Source organism: Penicillium argentinense, assembly GCF_028826775.1.
Source record: "Penicillium argentinense strain IBT 30761 chromosome Unknown utg000009l_segment0_segment0, whole genome shotgun sequence".
Classification (NCBI taxonomy): domain Eukaryota; kingdom Fungi; phylum Ascomycota; class Eurotiomycetes; order Eurotiales; family Aspergillaceae; genus Penicillium; species Penicillium argentinense.
In genome coordinates, this window is record NW_026622668.1 from 5,660,905 (window position 1) to 5,679,307 (window position 18,403).

General features: G+C 50.3%; 6 protein-coding genes across 6 annotated transcripts; all 6 read left to right on the forward strand.

The window, feature by feature from the left end:
• Positions 1–188: 188 nt before the first annotated feature.
• Positions 189–3,047, forward strand: N7532_009698 (uncharacterized protein; the record flags this gene model as incomplete). The annotated part of the gene is made up of 9 exons (XM_056622189.1): positions 189–332; positions 392–417; positions 645–985; positions 1,071–1,155; positions 1,221–2,146; positions 2,319–2,432; positions 2,516–2,667; positions 2,779–2,897; positions 2,966–3,047. The coding sequence occupies 9 exons, from the start codon at positions 189–191 to the stop codon at positions 3,045–3,047; spliced, it is 1,989 nt and encodes a 662-aa protein (XP_056472995.1).
• A 1,260-nt stretch (positions 3,048–4,307) lies between these two features.
• N7532_009699 (uncharacterized protein) lies at positions 4,308–5,822 on the forward strand (the record flags this gene model as incomplete). The annotated part of the gene is made up of 1 exon (XM_056622190.1): positions 4,308–5,822. The coding sequence occupies one exon, from the start codon at positions 4,308–4,310 to the stop codon at positions 5,820–5,822; it is 1,515 nt and encodes a 504-aa protein (XP_056472996.1).
• A 322-nt stretch (positions 5,823–6,144) lies between these two features.
• Positions 6,145–8,680, forward strand: N7532_009700 (Ty1/Copia family ribonuclease HI; the record flags this gene model as incomplete). Its single annotated transcript, XM_056622191.1, has 3 exons — positions 6,145–6,636; positions 7,308–8,235; positions 8,307–8,680. 3 exons carry the CDS (start codon positions 6,145–6,147, stop codon positions 8,678–8,680), a joined length of 1,794 nt encoding a protein of 597 aa, XP_056472997.1.
• Positions 8,681–12,079: 3,399 nt separating this feature from the next.
• On the forward strand, positions 12,080–13,870 carry N7532_009701 (cytochrome P450; the record flags this gene model as incomplete). The annotated part of the gene is made up of 4 exons (XM_056622192.1): positions 12,080–12,832; positions 12,900–13,427; positions 13,479–13,645; positions 13,696–13,870. The coding sequence occupies 4 exons, from the start codon at positions 12,080–12,082 to the stop codon at positions 13,868–13,870; spliced, it is 1,623 nt and encodes a 540-aa protein (XP_056472998.1).
• A 1,581-nt stretch (positions 13,871–15,451) lies between these two features.
• On the forward strand, positions 15,452–16,450 carry N7532_009702 (sterol desaturase family protein; the record flags this gene model as incomplete). Its single annotated transcript, XM_056622193.1, has 1 exon — positions 15,452–16,450. The coding sequence occupies one exon, from the start codon at positions 15,452–15,454 to the stop codon at positions 16,448–16,450; it is 999 nt and encodes a 332-aa protein (XP_056472999.1).
• Positions 16,451–17,038: 588 nt separating this feature from the next.
• On the forward strand, positions 17,039–18,381 carry N7532_009703 (acyl-CoA desaturase; the record flags this gene model as incomplete). The annotated part of the gene is made up of 2 exons (XM_056622194.1): positions 17,039–17,273; positions 17,321–18,381. 2 exons carry the CDS (start codon positions 17,039–17,041, stop codon positions 18,379–18,381), a joined length of 1,296 nt encoding a protein of 431 aa, XP_056473000.1.
• Positions 18,382–18,403: the final 22 nt, after the last annotated feature.

Genomic DNA, 18,403 nt, shown 5'->3' on the forward strand with positions numbered 1-18,403 from the left:
TGGTAACGACTTTAAAGTACTTCAGATAGAGCGCGGTATCGCTATAAGAGCTTCATTGCTGCTCGATCGGCGCCCGTTTTGCTTTTTTCCTCGCCACGGGCAGTGGAGTTTCTCTCAACCCGCATCAAGGAATGTGACTCCTGCAAGGTGAACGCCACTCGTTACCCAGCCCCCGTTCGCTGCATAAGATGATTATACAAACACGCACGCGCAGTTTGGAGACGGTGAGGACCAAGAATATCGTCATGGCGGACGCGTCGAACAACACTTGTCTCTCGGGCGGAGAGGCAGTACCGCTGGCTTCTGGGTTTTCGTGTCCGGAGGGTTTTACTGTATGGCTGTGCTCTTCATCAGTCCTCATTTTTGAATCTGCATAATAACAGGTTTTTAGGCCCTTAGAACAATGAACACCGGCCAGTCTTCCCCCCCCCACACCCACCCCCATCGCCCGACTGTCTTCTAAGACGATTCCAAAGCAGTGCAAATATATGCCTTGCATCTCAGGGCAATTTCGAGCCGGTAATCTGTCAACCAGGGTATTACTGTCCACCTCCTGGTACACAGCAGCTCGAGTGCTCAAGAGGATACTTCTGCCCCCTGGGAACGGTGACGCCATTCAAATGCACCGCCTTGTCAATTTGCAGGGAGGGCAGCTCCTATCAGACTCCGTTACTTGCGTTGGTGCTGGGTGTGCTACTTGACATTCTGGTCTGTGGAATATGCATTCTTTTCCGATCTTCGTCGCCTTCGCGAAAGCTGTCGCGATATTCTTGCTTCAACCAGCCCCCGCCGCGTCTACCGGTCGATGAGGGTGAACGCAGCAACGATGCGATCTGCCTGCGGCGACTTGATGGCTTGTTTCCAGATAATGCCAATGGAATCTCCCTAGAGCTCACCTTCACCGGGATCAATCTGCGTCTGGGACGCCCACCGCGCGATATCCTGTCTGATGTGCACGGAACGATCCAGTCAGGTTCGGTTTTCGGTATTATAGGAGCGTCTGGGTCTGGAAAATGTGAAGATCTCTCATCTTTCTCCTTAGAACAGTACTAATCTCTCCTGTGCCACAGCAAGTCTCGTCAACATACTTTCCGGGAGATCACGGCCAACACAGGGAGACATTGCGATCAATGGCCGCCCAATTCAACCAGACGAGTAAGTTACCCATCAGTACCACACGCAGGAGACGAAATAGTAGAGCGTATCTTTAACTTTTATAGTCTACGGAGCATGATCGGCTTCATCCCCCAGCACGATATTGTCCCTACCGACCTCACGGTCCGCGAGAACATCCTCTACCCCGGCCACTTGCTCCTCGGCGGCCGGATGCCCGCCCACGAGATCGAAGGGTACGTCGATTCTCTAATCTCCTCACTGGGCCTGCAGCATATCCGCCATCAGCAAGCCGGTGCTCTCGTAAAGCAAGGCAGCCGCGGTATATCCGGGGGCGAGTACAAGCGCGTGAGTATTGCCCTCGCTCTAGCTGGGGCTCCTGCAGCGTTGGTTCTTGATGAGCCGACCTCTAATCTTGATGCGACAGCTGCGCATTCGTTGGTGAAGCTGCTGCATACTATTTCGCGGAGGGGGATTATAGTCATTTGTGTGATCCATCAGCCGCGCGTAGAAACCTTTGATCTTCTGGGTGGACTTCTTGTTCTGAATGCCGGGAAGCAGATGTATTTGGGGAAGGTAGCTGAGGCGCAATCAGTTTTCGAGAAGTTGGGACACAAGTTTCCTCTGGGCTCGAATCCGGCGGATGTCATTCTTGACATATTTATCAATAATCCCCCGATCGGAGGCGGAGGTCCGAAGGGCACTCTAGAAGTTACTCAGTCTCCTGATGTTGCCGTTGCAGAGGAAAGCGTAATTAAGATCCTGCAGACTCTCAAGGAACGCAAAATATCCTGGTTGCGCCAACTCTGGCTCGCTTTTCAGCGAAGCATCATCCAGCAGAGTCGACAGACCGCAGGCCTCGTGTTAGAGATAGGATCGAGTTCCATCGTCGGTCTCATGGTTGGGTTGTCGGCATTCGAGCCCAGAGGACACCTCTTCCAGGGTTTGTATCACGATCCATTTGACCTGCTTTCGAGTGCGGTTGACTACCGGACTGTGGTTGAGCAAGCTCTCTTGTGTTTCATTGCAATTTGTAAGTCTCATTTTGTCCCTTTTATCAACGACAATCTAAGCTTACTCCATATAGCCTGTGCAGCCGGCCCAGCCGGGGGTCAAAGTCTTCGGCGAAGAGAAGGCAACCTTTCATCGGGAATCCCAATCCGGTCACTCGCGCCGCGCCTACTTCCTATGAAATAACCTCGCAGTATGCTTCCGGATCCTCCTATCTTCCCTGCACTTCACCGCATTCTACCTCCTCCTCGCTGCCCCTATGATCTCACTCCGCCTCCAGCTCGCCCTTGTCTTTCTACACTACTATTGTAAGTAGACATAGTTCCCGTCGTAGTCTCCGTTCATATTCTATCCTGCATCGCTCGCCGTTTCTAACCTTTCCTTCCTGCAGGTATATACGGCCTAGGCTTCATCGTGTCAGCCCTCGTCCGCCGCGAAGACGGGGGCCCTCCTCTGTATGCTCCTAAGCCTCATCACCTCAGCTCTGAGCGGGAGTGCGCCGCGGCTATCGACCGTGCGCGATTGGCATCTGGTGTGGTCCTGGTATGCATGGCCAGCGGTAAGTTTCTCTTCTGCTTACTGTTTTCATGCACAGGGTATAAGCCCGAGCATGAGGTCTAATTACGAACTAATTTCTCGGCCTGCGCCGTATAGACGTGGTTCTCGGAAGCTTTTCTGCAGGGGAATATAGATCCCCTGGCCTATCTCTACGATGTTGGGGATGCGTTTGCGTTTACCGGGTATAGAGCGGGAAGGACGGTGATGGATATTGGGTATGTATCTGCCCTTTCAACTCTCTTTCTAGGATCTGATTTGAGACGTGGAACTGACATCCATCCAGGTTCCTCATCCTGATCGGAACCACATACCGACTGCTATCCTATACCCTCTTTGTCCTCTGGGGCTGGAAGTCCCAGCACTAAAATTCAATCTCTCTAGCGTATTCTCATGTAAACCCAACCTCGCTCCCACATCCCATCCACGCAAAATAAGCCGAAAAACGACACCCGAGCCTCAATCGCCCTTCGTAGCATCGAAAACTTCCAAGGGCGCCAGGTTCAGGTCGAAAATGGCAGGACCCAGATATTCCCGATACCTCGCCTCAGGGTAGTGTACTGCGTCAATACGGAAAATCGTTTCGAGAAGTCGTCCGCGATATCTTCGATTGCAATGGCGAGCGGTTGCACAAGGAAGACCTGTAACGCCAAGAGGACAAACGGTCCAGTAGCGTTTGAACAGCCAAGCGATTGACGTAAACATTTGCTTATTTTCAGAATTTGCAGGAGTAATACTTAACTACCGCGCGCAAATGTTATCCGACAGCAGTAAGCATATTGTGACCGTCGTATCGTGTTGCATCAGGAGCCTATTTATTCCAAGAAGCTTCTGTTTCGAGCTAATGCGATTATAAGGGAGTGTGCACTCAGTGCTTTTAGAGACGTTGACTGGTCACCTGAATCATTCAATTGCCTTCAGATTCCATCAGATACCTAGACAATGCTCTTGTCGCTGGCGAAAACGCGTCTAGGTCTTATACCAACAGTACCTTTTGACAACGTGATCGATGGCAAAGGCCAAGGGTTCAACGTGCTGCTAAAGTATGTCGGCAAACTGCAGAAGGCCTGCAAAATCTTCAACTGACTTGTGTTAGTGGCCTGCCGGGCGTCGGGAAGACTTTTACTGTCGAGGCGACGTTGGAGTGTTGTGACACCAGGCACTTGCTGCGCAGGAATAAAGCCGCAACATCGGAAATAATTCCTGCTCTATGTATGAGGAGAGCCAAGTTGATTGAAAATCAACTTGAACTAAGCTTCCTTCGCATTACAACAGGTTATGAGCCGGGTGCAATCACTCGGGTGCCGTCTCTACTCACACCGAGACACATTTAACTCTTTTGATTCGTTATTATATATTGTAGTGGGGAGAGCCCCTCCCCCTACTACATGGGTGCCATCCAGGCTATGTGACATAGCCGGCAGTATACAGTGGCCGGATAGCTAGATCTAGAATACACCTTCTTACACCTCCCCGACCTGACCCCTACATTTGGGATTCTCGCTATTTCCTGATTGCTACGCGTGTGTTTGTGGTGGTTTTTCTGCTGAATCGACCCGCACGTCTCAGCGCGTGCTGCCATCGAGCGTTCCCCTCTTCAATATATATTACCCCGCTTCTTCAGCATCATGTCGGCTCTCGTCCAGGACTCCCCCGACCGAGCCGTCACAGCCATCGAGCCTCTGACAGGAAGCGATAACTACGCTACCTGGAAGCGTCTCATGACTTCCTACTTGAAAGCCAGGCAGGTCTGGGACGTGGTGTCGGGCGACCTCCAGCGTCCAGATTGCCAGTTCAAATATGCCAAGCCAATCACGGCGGATATCACTCCGCTTGTGGAGCCCCACCTTAATGGGGCGGTGCGGCAGAGAGCCATCGAGGCCCGCCTCGAAGTGGAGGTCCAAGCTTTCGAGCGTCATAAGGAATGGTCGAGGCGCGAAGCCGAGGCCTACCATATCATTTTCCGGTATCTATCTCCCAATATCAGTGTGCACGTCGCGGGACTGGAGACATCTCGCGAGCTCTGGAATGAACTGGAAGAACGATATCGGCGTATGGAGCTGGCCACGTTTTGCGAGCTGTTCGCCCAGCTTCGCGAAACCACGGCCGCCCGATGCGCCAGCACACGGGAATTTGTCGACCGTGTGCGGTTGCTGGTGCACCGGCTGAATGCCATTGCTCCGGGCTCCATCGGCGACCGAGCACACATCGCGATCCTGCTGACACAGGTCGGACCGGAATACGTCCTCGTCGTGGATGCCATCCAGAACGACAAGGACCCGGTCAATCCGACGACGATTGGAAACCGCCTCGCCAATGCCGAGCAGACGGTACAGCGAAAGGACGCTGCTACGCTCCCGCACGGAGCACCAGGGTCATCAAACAACACGTCTATCAATACGGTGCAGAAGGCCGCAAAGAAATGCAGCTACTGCAAGAAGCGAGGCCATGTGGTCGCGCAGTGCTGGAAGAAACAGCGAGAACAGCAAGAACAGCAAGAGCCCAGGGACCATGCCCTGAAGGCTGAACGGAGTGTTTCCGGCTCACCAAGAAACAATTTGCAAACTATACCATTAAACCAGGTGGAAGAACGGCAGGGCCCGCCGACTTCCAAGAGACCAAGGATCAATATCGTGAGGCCGAGGGTGATGACCCTTTATACCCACGCACCGTCCCCACGGTGGATCTTGGACTCGGCCGCCACTAGCCACATCTGTTGGGACCGGAGCTGTTTTGTTAACCTGTGGTCCCACCGCGAGATGCTGGACACGGCGGGCGATCCAGTGGAAGCCGAAGGGATTGGCACGGTGAAGCTCACACTCCGGGGGAAGTTCAACCACCCCCTGGTGTTGAAGAATGTGTATTTCGCGCCGCGTATCGGGATGAACCTGATCAGCGTGCCGAAATTACTACGAGACCGCTATTCGGTGTTGGCACACCCGCAGAACGTCTTTGTGCAACGCCGAGGACGAACAGTGGGGACCGCCTACCATACGGAGGAGGATCTGTTGATCCTGCGGTGCTATGTGAGCCAAAGATCCCGAGAACGAGTCCAACTGGCGAGGGCGCCGACGGACTGTGTCCATGCAGATTCCCTGGAACCGCAGGCGGTGGACATGGACGTCGACGACCCTCTAGAGTGAAGTGGTGCGCAAGGCGCGGCGACCACCTCTGAACTCAGTGGTGAAGCTGTGATACTCGAAGAAGATGCGTACACAGGAGTGAACCAGGCCTCCGAAGCGCTGTGGCACGCTCGGATGGGACATCTGAACCGGGGAGACTTGAGGGTGGTCCTCCGGCAGACCGGCACTCCGTACCGACCGCTGACCAGACCAGAGCTGCTGGCAACGCCACAGTGTCCGGCGTGTATGTCGGGCAAGCAGGCAGCATCAGAAGAGGAACTCCCATGCAAGACGGCCACGTCTGCACTCGACGAGAGTATTTGAAATGATCCATTCGGACATCATGGAAATGCCGATTGGTAAAGAAGGCTCCAGGCACGTCATCACCTTTACTGACGATTTTTCTCGTGGCTCGTGGGCCTACGTCATGAGATGGAAACATGAAGCGCTGCAGATGTTCCGACAATTTGAGGCCTGGGTGCACCGACAGTTCGGCGCCCGGATCAGAAAATTCCTCACCGACAATGGGAGAGAATATTTGCCGATCGGAACGCATCTGGAGTCTCAAGGAGTTGAGTTTGACACCTCGCCGCCATATTGCAAAGGGCAGAATGGCCTGGCCGAACGCACTAACCGCACTATCCGGGAGCGAATTAACACGCTCCTGTACGATGCGAAACTTCCTCCTTCCTGGTGGACCGACCTCTTGGAAACGGTAGTCTATCTGAAGCTGCGCGCGCCAGCATCTATCTTACAGAAAAAGACACCGTACGAAGTCATCTACGGAAAGCCGCCCAAGCTGTTGCATCTGCGACTGATCGGCTCCCGTGCATGGGTATTGATCTCCAAAGAGCATCGGGGGAAACTCGGACCACTATCGTCTGAATGCCGACTGCTCGGTTACCGCGAACCCAATCAGTACAAACTTTACGAAGTACACTCTGGAAGGACAGTAATTTCCCGTGATGTCGAGTTCGATGAAAGGACCCCTGTGGCGCCCTCATCGAGGGGGAAACAGGCAACGACCTCCCGGACAATACTCCATCACCTGTCTTTCCTGAACCAACGCTGCCTCTATCTGGCGCGCCACTTACGCCGCCTCCGTCTCCTGACAAACTAGAGAACGCTCCTTGTGAGCCAGTTGATAACGTGCCTTCTGATTCTGAACCGGTTGATATTCCCTCGCCAGTCAATCCAATCCCTCATGAAACACAATCCACACACGACCTAGGCTACTCCTTGTATGGCCGAAGACGAAGACCTTCCAGGCGTCTCTTGGAGTCTCTAGGCAAAGTGTATGCGACAGGGACATTAAATGCAACTGTCACAAAAGACGCGGATCCCCTGACCTTCCACGAAGCCGTGTCCGGACCTAATCAGCTGGAGTAGTGGGCCGCGATCCAAAAGGAATACGCTTCGCTTCTTGAGCATGGCACATGGGAGAAGGTTCCACGGAATGAAGTGCCCCCCATGGATCGGATCATTGGCTGCTAGTGGGTATTCAAGACGAAGAGTAACGGAATCCGGAAAGCGCGATTGGTGATCAAAGGCTACCGACAGAAACATGGCATCGACTATCACGAAACCTTCGCGGCTGTATCCCGAATGGATTCGGTCCGCAGCATCGTTGCGAGTGCGGTGCTGCGTGGGTGGAAACTCCACCAATTCGATGCTGTCATTGCGTTCCTCCACGGGGATATCGATTCGTCTATCTACATGGAGTTTCCAGAGGGCTTTGAGGAAGACGGATACGTTTGCCGTCTTCGACGCTCCTTGTACGGACTGAAGCAGGCACCCCGGATTTGGTACCAGTGCGTGCACCGTATCCTGGTGGCTCACGGCTTTACCATGGCCCAGTCCGACAATTGTGTCTTCTTTAAGCCTAAATGTGTCGTCTGCGTCTATGTCGATGACTTTCTGGTCGCAGCAGCGGATGACGCCGAGATCCAGCAACTCCGAATGGCCCTGGAATCAGATTTCAAGCTGAATGATCTGGGAACCCCGCGTTCATTCCTAGGAATCCAATTCGACTTCCATGCGGATGGATCTATTTCGATTCACCAACATCGATACATCCAGAAGGTGCTTTCCGACTTCTGCATGGAGACTTGTCAACCGAAATCCACGCCGATAGCTCCAAAAGCTCTCCTGAATTACCTTCCCGAAGAGAACGACCTGGATGAAGATGCGAAGGCTCGGTTTGGGACTGCAATTGGGTCACTGATGTATCTTATGGTCGGTACGCGTCCTGACATCGCGTTTGCGCTCGGGGCGTTGAGTCGCTTCACATCCCGACCGCAGTCACATCATCAGGCTGCACTGCAGAGACTGCTACGCTATGTCAGGGCCACAAAATTCTATCGCATCACGTACCGCAACGGGCAGTTGATCGGGTACACAGACGCCGACTTTGGTGGCTCTGTCGTCATTGACGGTGCATACTCCACGTCCGGCTATGTGTTCGAACTTGCGGGAGCACCAGTTTCCTGGTCGTCCAAAAGACAGGGGAAATCGCGACGTCCACAACTCACGCCGAGTACATTGGCCAATATAATGCCATCCTTCATCTAGAATGGCTCCGCACGTTTCTGGCGGAAACCCACCTGTTTCGATCGCCGGCGACCAACGTCATGGCTGACAATCAATCTGCCATCGCCCTCTCCCGCAATCCTGAGTTTCACAAACGGACGAAGCATTTCAACGTGAAATTCCATTATCAGCGAGCTGTTTTGAATAAAGGAGAGATCTGTCTTGAATACATCCCCACCGAGGAACAGGCAGCTGATGGACTCACTAAGCCTCTGGGACCCTCTACATTCACCAAGTTTTGCAACCTCTTAGGTATTGACACGGAAGGACTCATGAAGGTGGATGTGTAGCCGCGATGGCGCTCTTTCCTTTTTCTCCTCTTCGAGGTTTTGAGTGGTTTTACCGAGGCCTGACCGGTGCCCATGTATTCAGTATCGCCTTGCCAACAAGGCGATCCTGAGGGGGAATGTTGTGACACCAGGCACTTGCTGCGCAGGAATAAAGCCGCAACGTCGGAAATAATTCCTGCTCTATGTATGAGGAGAACCAAGTTGATTTTCAATCAACTTGAACTTCACGTTGTATATTGTAGTGGGGAGACCTCCCCCTACTACATGGGTGCCATCCATGCTATGTGACATAGCCGGCAGTATACAGTTGCCGGATAGCTAGTTCTAGAATACACCTTCTTACACCTCCCCGACCTGACCCCTACATACGCGTGTGTTTTGTGGTGGTTTTTCTGCTGAATCGACCCGCACGTCTCAGCGCGTGCTGCCATCGAGCGTTCCCCTCATCAATATATACCCCCATGTATTCCCTCAAGAAGATTAATCAAGCTTCCTTCGCATTACAACAAATAATAATAATAATGGGAAACCCATGGGATGGGATGGGAAATACCAAGATTTCCCATGGGATCTCTGGGATGGGAAATGGACAGGACCTCCTTGCCATGGGTCCACGCTTTATACACTCTATGTTGTGGCGCTGGTGTTTTGTGTCTCGAAATTCCCACCACGTGACCTTCGTCCGGGTTTTTCGTTCGAGTTTCTATTAGCTGAGAGTATTTCACATTTCCTGCCGCCAATTTTCAATAATATGTAAAAATAAAAATGAATTTGGAACCTGGCGGATGCGAGCTTTCTATTAATACTAAAATTCTTCCTATCTGGGCATTGTGGTGTTGTGGTCACCTGCCACAATTTGCCTGTTGGATACAATTTCTTGTTGTGCATGCGCTATGTTATCAGAATGCGATCGCAAACTAGTGAATCCAGCATACTGGTCGGCCATCGATACAGTACCTGATTCGTGGCACACCTCTGAGCTGTCCTGAGTGGCGAGGTGTGACTGAGGTTACAGGAATGGGGGCATACTAAATATCTGAGGTCATTCTGTTCTAATAGGATCTCTGGCCCAAGCCAAGGCAGAGCTATTTGGATCTCGAGAAATTGGTTCTTTTATGCCTTGATATGTAACTACAATGTCCCGGGAATTGTCACGATACCTCTGCCGTGATGTTATTCCTGTCTCAGCCTTGAGGCTAATGGCCTAGTCGGATTCTGCCAAGATAGTGGCCTTTCGGCGATGAGCCGCAACCCCGCCTGGTGACGCAACTGGATGGGAACGCTGAACGCCTTTCACGTCACACAAGATCGAACTTCAGCCGAGTTGGCTTGTACATACTATCATGTACCCTGTCCGCCGGGTAGGAAGCCATCAAGGAGAGTGTATATTAAATAGCTCGAGACACAGTCTCAGACATAGACTCGGCGTTATTCTTCTACCTGATTGACAGGCCCTCTACCTGCAAGGTCAGCCAGCCATTAATGCTAAAAAGCAAAAGTGGGATGATCGGCTATGTGCTAACTAAAAAGGCAAACTTTGTTCTTAGGGGGCAGCGGTAACGTAATTAATTCACCATGCCATGCATATCTAGGTGTGTTTATTACTTTCCTCGTCGCACAGCACGAGTTCAATGCAGATCTCAGTTGTGCCTAGTAACTTACGTACACCGCTCCTTGCAATGCTTGCGTTAACTAGCACTAAGCGGTCGCATGTGTGTTGGCGCTCCATTACCCGATAATTCGGTCATTCACCCAGTTAAAGTCAATAGTGCATAAAACTGCAGGAAACAAAGCCTAATCACACTCACCTTAGCCAACTGAGAATTGTTCCTCCTCGGGAGCGTCCTTAAGTTCCTTCGCAAACTCTACTGCACGGTCCTCCGATATCAATTGTATGAAGTGGTATAGGTCTAACACAGACATCCTCCAATTCACCAGAGCTCTTGGTGTCTTTCAGGGGTCTAGCTGTGTCAAGGTGATAGGCAAGGCTCAACAGTAAGGTTTCCTTCGAATCTCCACTATTGCTTAAAATCATGCTGCAGTTTCGGATCTTATTCGATACCACAGATTGCTGGCTAACGTCTTGAAGTTCTTCTCCACTAGACGTACGAATAGAAAACTATCTCTGCGGTTCAAGGCGGCTTACACACCGCCACTGATCGGCAGAAAAACATCAACCTCTGGCAAATCATGGTAACTATTGAAGAGGGGAACGCTCGATGGCAGCACGCGCTGAGACGTGCGGGTCGATTCAGCAGAAAAACCACCACAAAACACACGCGTAGCAATCAGGAAACAGCGAGAAGCCCAAATGTAGGGGTCAGGTCGGGGAGGTGTAAGAAGGTGTATTCTAGAACTAGCTATCCGGCCACTGTATACTGCCGGCTATGTCACATAGTCTGGATGGCACCCATGTAGTAGGGGAGGGGGTCTCCCCACTACACTAGTTATACGAATATATTCGTACGAAGATGAGTCCTGCGAATACTGTTGTGATATATCATATTGTACCGGAATCAATTTCCGACCTCACGCAATTACCAGCTATGATTGGAAATCAATCTGGGGGCTGCATGTTGTATATAAGTCGTGAAATTTCCGGTCTCAAGAGTAACGAGCAACCTTCCTCTGAGTTACAGCAAATACGAATATTTGTAGAGATTTGCAAATTACGTGTTGAGATATGTGATTGTCTGATTGAATCTTATTGATTGACTTAAGGAGTGATCTATTACAGGGGCCAGATGCCTCTTATATATCCGTTCCCAATCCCTGCAATAAGGTTCAGCCACCGTGATACTCAACAGCGAATGTCTCAAAATTCTACGGATTTGTATTCGTGCCGACCCCTACGCTGAAGGGAGTTGCCATTCGATCCTGAAGTTGCAGTGCCCTAGCGGTGTCGTTTTTTGTCATCCGAGTGTAAGGAGAGAGGCGGTAAGTAACGAAAAATTGATTTAAACGCAGATGCCAAGTGAATAAAGGTCAATGAAATAAATATTGTTGAGGGGTAGAGGTGTGATACAAGGGTTGTAAACATGTAGTGGCGTGACGAATAACCGCGCAGATCTTTGCTGTGCTGTATAAGCATGTAGACCCTTGCTAAGCGGTTGAACCTTGGGCTGGCAGTTAACACGTAAAGAGTGTACTTGCATAACAGATTTTTGTTTATGCAACTGAAGATCATTACCGGTGAGCGACGGGTTTAGAGTTAACTTTATGTCCCACATGTGATATCACTCCAGCTAAGCACCCAGTGTTCGTCAATAGGCCGCTCTCCTTTGCCTTTTTCGTAGCATATCACCCTGTATCGAGAAAGCTATCTTAGCTGAATCCCTCTCTTTGTATACCCGCCATATACTGAAAAAGACCATCTATCGCCTTATTCCAGATACCACCATGGAAGACTGTAAAACGGCTGTCTACGTCCTCTGCTTTTGCACGTCGTTCTATATCACTGCCGTAATATTCTACCGGTTGGTGCTAAGTCCCTTGGCGAAATTCCCAGGCCCTCGCCTAGCAGCTGCCACAAGGCTCTACGAAATCTACTACCAGATGATTAAAGGGGGCACATTCACTTGGCACATCAGCGACCTTCACGATAAATATGGCCCTGTGGTCCGAATAACCCCGTGGGAGATACACATCAAGGACCCCAACTACTATAACACCGTCTACCTTGATATGGGAAAACTCCGCAACAAAGAATCTTTACTCAGCTGTATCGGATATCCCAATCCAATTTTTCCACTCGTCTCTCACGAGCCACATCAGCCTTGGAGAAACATTCTTGCTAGGTTCCTGAAGAAGAGCGCTATCCTTGAATTTGAACCGGTGATAAAGGCAAATATACAATCACTTTGCAAACACTTCTCGACCGCTGCCAACAGCCACGAGCCTTTGGAGCTGTATAGCGCTTTCCACTGTTATTCCAGTGATACCCTCTCCCAACATGCGTTTGGTCACGACCTCGGCTTTCATTACTTGGATGAAATGAAATACTCGGAGAAATGCAAGACTTGGGTGAATTCAAAGTTTACATTATGTCGGTTGATCCGGCATTTAAGCTTTGTGGGTGACATAGCACACAAGATTCCACGTCCGGCTTCATTTGCGGTTGAGCAATATGCGCATGCCTATTCTATGGAAAAGGTATGCCAGGGAGTTTTTAATTTGGATTTTATGAGAGAAAGAGAAGTAAATATAACGAGTTGCATAGGATGTGAAGATTCGGATTCAACGGCTGGTAGATCAATATGACCAATGGGAGGTTGAGATGCAGTCAACTGGTCACTCGACAAAAAATGGATTTTCCTTGGAAGCCCGAAAAGCCATCTATCCTGCAATATTGGCCGACCAGGAAGTGCCTTTGCTTGAAAAGAGCCAATCTCAGTTAGAGGATAGTGCTTTATTCCTCATGCTGGCGGGTACAAATGTCCCTTCACAAACTATTGCTATCACTATGTTCCACATACTCAACAACCCCGCAATATATCAGAGGCTCAAGGAGGAACTCTTTATAGTTCTTCCAGATGTGACAACCATTCCAAGTATTGAAAGATTGGAGCAGATCCCTTATTTGGTAGGTTGCGTTGTGATTCCTCTTTCAAACCATGTTGGACTAAAATCATTACCGACCGCAACAATTAGAGAGGGCCTTCGCCTCGAGTCTATTGTTACAACTCGACTTCTTCTCTCCGCACCGAATGATGTTTTGCGATACCAACAGTGGGATATCCCAGCCGGAGTATGTAACTGGTAGCGCACTTCAATGCACAGAATACACTAATTTTTACAGACATTCGTCTCGATGTCTACATATTTCATTTTGAGGGACCCATATATCTTCCCTGAGCCTGACAGATTCAAACCGGAGCGGTGGCTTATCGAACCAGAGTCGCTACGGAAACTTGAGAGATATTTGGTTCCGGCATCAGAAGGAACGCTGGGCTGCCTAGGACAAAAGTGAGATCCCGCAAAGCTTTGAAACCCATTCTTCAACTAACAAGATGAAGTATGAATTGGTCATGGATGCATCATCTTATTAGCGCTCTTGTGCGTCGATTTGATCTGGCTTTGCATGAGACAATGGAGAGAAATGTGAGCATGGTCCGAAATAATTGTATCGGACAACCTGAACCAGGCATAAACGAAGTCAAAGTGAATGTTTTGGGGAAACATTCGCATTAAGCGTGGTGCAGAGCCAGTGCAAACTTTTGTGCCTCATTAACTACCCTTCTCACACTTTCGAAGTTTCCTTGAGCAAAATGATAGGGCCCAAAAAGGCATATCATCGATTGAGAAAAAGAAAAAATTCCTATTATCAAATAAGCAGTACGCTGATTTCATATGCCTTTGCCCTCTTTTCTTCTGCGCCCTTAGGTGGTTAGGGTTTGTTTGACACCTCTTCTGTCACCCTCTCGACTACTGTCTGAGCTACTGAGGAAGGTGCTATGTTTAGCCGATATACGGAAATACCTACCTATGATCCTTTCGAACGCTGATCCATTTCTTGCTTAGAAATTTCTGGCACCAGGGCCTTCGCCGGCCGAATACGGCCGTGAGCACATATATCACCGACGATATCTTGGGTTCGCGGCGTCATTCCCTGCTGAGACGATACTTACACTTCTTCCTTGTGTTCCTTATCTCGGGTCTCCAACACCTCCTTGGGTCGATCTTCATGAATGTTCCGCACACTATGCGTGGGATTCTCGGATTTTACTGCTCCTTCCCCTTGGGGATCATGATCGAGGACAGTGTGCAATGGATGTATCGGTATATCACACGGCAAGACGACACACCGTCCTCGGGACATAGGCATATGCAGTGGGTGGGATATGGGTGGGTGACGATATGGTTTTCGCTCACCGCACCGGCGTATCTATACCCTGTGTTGCGTTTGGAAAGTGACGAGCTCACTTTGTTTTCTGCGGACCTTACCTTTGGTTTAGGCTTGTACCCACTCGTTTTCTTAGTTTGTCTAAGTGGTATCAGCCTGATAGTCTTTGCCGGAGCTAAGCTTTAAGTTGACGCGGTTGGTGACGAACGATGAGTTAATCCTATGTGAGGCCCGAATGGTAAGAAATGTGCTGTTCATGTTGCTACCAATTGACAAAGTAACTTGAACACGAAGAAGCCTATTGCCAATCAAAAAAGCGGCATTACAATCCAGTGTCGAACGTATGACGAGATTAAAACTTTATACGGTAGGAAATTTAAGTTTCAATTGTTGTTTTTGTAGTACATATTCTAATAGGAGGGTATAACAGAACTACAGTACGAACGTCGGTCAACTGATGTACGCAGGGCTAATATGGATCACATATATACAGTAGGTGGCCTGCACATTATTGAAAATAGCGCGCCCTATTTTTTTCCCCTCTGCTAGGGGGGCGGAAATAAACTTGTGAACTGGCAGTGTATTTTGATCCTTATCGTAAGGTATCCATTTTTTAATATTACCAACTATTGTATCGTTCAGGGATATCTCGATATGCAGGCCAACTAGCTGCTGTTGTGGGGAATCCGCCCATCCCCTTGCTTCCCATCCTCACTTGCCGGCAGGGTACGTCTGTATTGCAAGGTGGGGGGATGGATACCTGGCAACCTCTAATCTCAAAACAGACATCAACATGCCGCTCATAGGTCACTGAAATAGGTGAGTTAGATACAAATATAGCACGCGCGATCCAAGGAAGCAATCCGATACTGAATTATTTCGAGAGGCCATAACGGACCTTCCAGCAGCGTCTTCCGACTACCCTAATAATGAAATCTCACCGCCTCCGGTCACTCTGCTGCTGGGCGATCGATCTCATCGATATCCGGCCTGTCGTGTCTGACCAGACGATGCCAATTCACCCAAAAAAGGACAAAGTGGCCTTTATTCCTCAGTGGAAACTGCACCGCTGGCTGCTCTTCTACGGCTGCATGGTCTTTACCATTCACCACCTATATGTATGGTGGGCTGGTCAAAACCTGAGTGCAATGTCGGCGTTTGCTTTCTATAGCATATCACACGGTCTGATCAGCCTACATGGTCTCCGAATATTATGCCGTCTAGGGGATTATCTGGGATACCTTGAGGAATGGAAGCGTCCACGCGATACAGTTCCCGAAAAAAGAGTCCAGAAGGTTCTGGGTGGCCTGTTATTCATGTATTTTCTGCGTCCCATTCTCCCGTTTACACTCAGTTATCGTGCGGATAAACTCCCTCTTTCCATCAACTGGTGGTGCCTGCCACTGGTGATCAGCATCTATAGCATCGTGCTAGACTTTTGGTTCTACTGGTACCACCGTCTCATGCACGAGGTGAGCTTTCTGAGACGATATCATCGCGCTCATCACGACTCCAAAAGCCCGACCTCCTTACTTCTCGTGTATTTCGATGCCGAGGAAGGCTTCCTAAATAGTGTTGTCATCCCACTCCTTGCCTGGCAGACTCTCCGAACCATAGGCCTGCCCATGGACTTTTACGAGTGGTGGGTGTGCAATGGATATGTGGCATTTGCAGAGTTTGCCGGACACGGCGGCGTCCGGTTTTATGCGCCCGCGCCCTTGCCCTGCACCGCCGTCTTGAAGTACTGGAATGCCGAAATCATCCCAGAGGATCACGACATCCACCATCGCCTTGGTGAGCGGGAGAACTTCAACTATGGGAAGCAGACACGTCTGTGGGACCGGATCTTTGGTACATGTCACGATCGCATTGAGTGTATCGATGGAAACATTGATTATGAGAATCCGGTTACTTTGCCACTCTTTTGAGAGCACGTCAGTCACCTTTGAGGCGTGTAAGCTACCCTTTTGAGATAACTGACACCGATTAGCCAAAACCTGAACATGTAAACCCAGAACAAAAACGCCAAAATGGCAAGATCGGGAAAAGAAATCAAAGGGAGTGACTGCAGAACAGTGGGAATTGTATTAACCAACAAAACATCTCGCTGGAAAAAACAGCGGTCTGCATCGCTTCTTCGCAGCCAAGAGGCCAATATGCACGCGCCATATCACATACATGTATCTTTTCCCAAATATCTTGAGCGCTTCTGCGGAACGTTCTCGCTAGTGACGTAGACGTAGGCGTTAAACCTTTTCATAACCTGCGCGTACATATGACCGTCCAACCATTATTACAGTGCCACGTCCATCGACAAACGATCAATACTACTTCGCTCTTTGTGCCACATACTAGTATCCCATGTCCTCTCCCATCGAGCATCTCCATTGCCTTCATATCTTCATTTGGAAGTTATATGTCTCGCCGGACAGTCAGCTAAATATCTGACGATACCTCTGATATTCCACGAGCTGTGTATGGTATTGCCTTTATCTGAACGGAGCTTGAGCACAACAATGGAACAAGCCGCAATGGACAAGCCCCGTCCAGGTGAAGGGCAAAAGACGCATATCACACACTTGCCCATTACGTTGACAAACTGGTACAAGCATTTGAATTGGCCGGGGATCGGCCTGACGATTCTGGTCCCCTTGCACGGCTTCTTGCTGGCACCTCATACGCCGCTGCAATGGAGAACCGCTATCTGGTCCGTGATGTATTACTTTTGGACGGGCTTTGGGATTACAGCTGGTAAGTTACAGACAGACAGAAGGTATCTTGTCATCTGAAACCGATAGATATTTACACTCACACACTCGCAATCGATGAAGGTTATCATCGCCTGTGGTCACATTCCTCCTACCGCGCGACCAAGCTATTGAAGGTATTATTAGCCCTGATTGGGGGCGGTGCGGGCGAGGGATCAATCCTGTGGTGGGCTCGAGACCACCGCGCCCATCACCGGTTCACAGATACCACGGGCGATCCGTATTCGGTGCACAAGGGCCTCCTGTATGCGCACATGGGATGGTTAATCATGAAGCAGGACCCCAAGCGTATCGGGCGGACCGACATCAGCGATCTGAAGGCCGACGCGGTGGTGATGTGGCAACATCGGAATTACGTCGCGATCGTGGTGACGATGGCATTCCTATTTCCTACGCTGGTCAGCGGCGTGGGTTGGGGGGACTGGAAAGGGGGATTCGTGTACGCGGGGATCCTACGCATGCTGTTCGTGCACCAGGCAACTTTCTGCGTCAATTCGCTAGCTCACTGGCTGGGAGAGCAGCCATTCGACGACCGTCGCTCACCGCGAGATCATTTTCTCACGGCGCTGCTCGCCCTCGGAGAGGGATACCATAATTTCCACCATGGGTTCCCGTCGGACTATCGGAACGCTACGGAATGGTGGCAGTATGACCCCACGAAGTGGGTTATCTGGGCATGGGCTCGGCTGGGTCTTGCCTACGACCTGAAAAGGTTCCCAGCGAAAGAGGTCCAGAAATGTCGTCTACAGCAGCGGAAGGTCCGTCTGGATAAACAAATGGCGGACTTCAACTGGGGGCCACCGCTGGAAGACCTGCCCGTTATCGGGTGGAAGCAATTTTTCGAGCAGGCTTCCACGATGGGACGGTCTTGGACTGTTGTATCTGGTATCGTACATGATGTCTCTGGCTTTATCGATGAACATCCTGGGGGTCGAGCCATGATCAAAGGCGGAATAGGCAAGGATGCCAGTGCCATGTTTCAGGGCGGAGTCTACCTGCACTCTAGGTACGCTCACCAGAAGTTGGCTCAGATGCGTGTGGCGGTGATACATGACCCAAGCGCTTCAGAACTGGCAGAGAGTCAGGATTAAGGATCAGGCGAATGGGGTATGC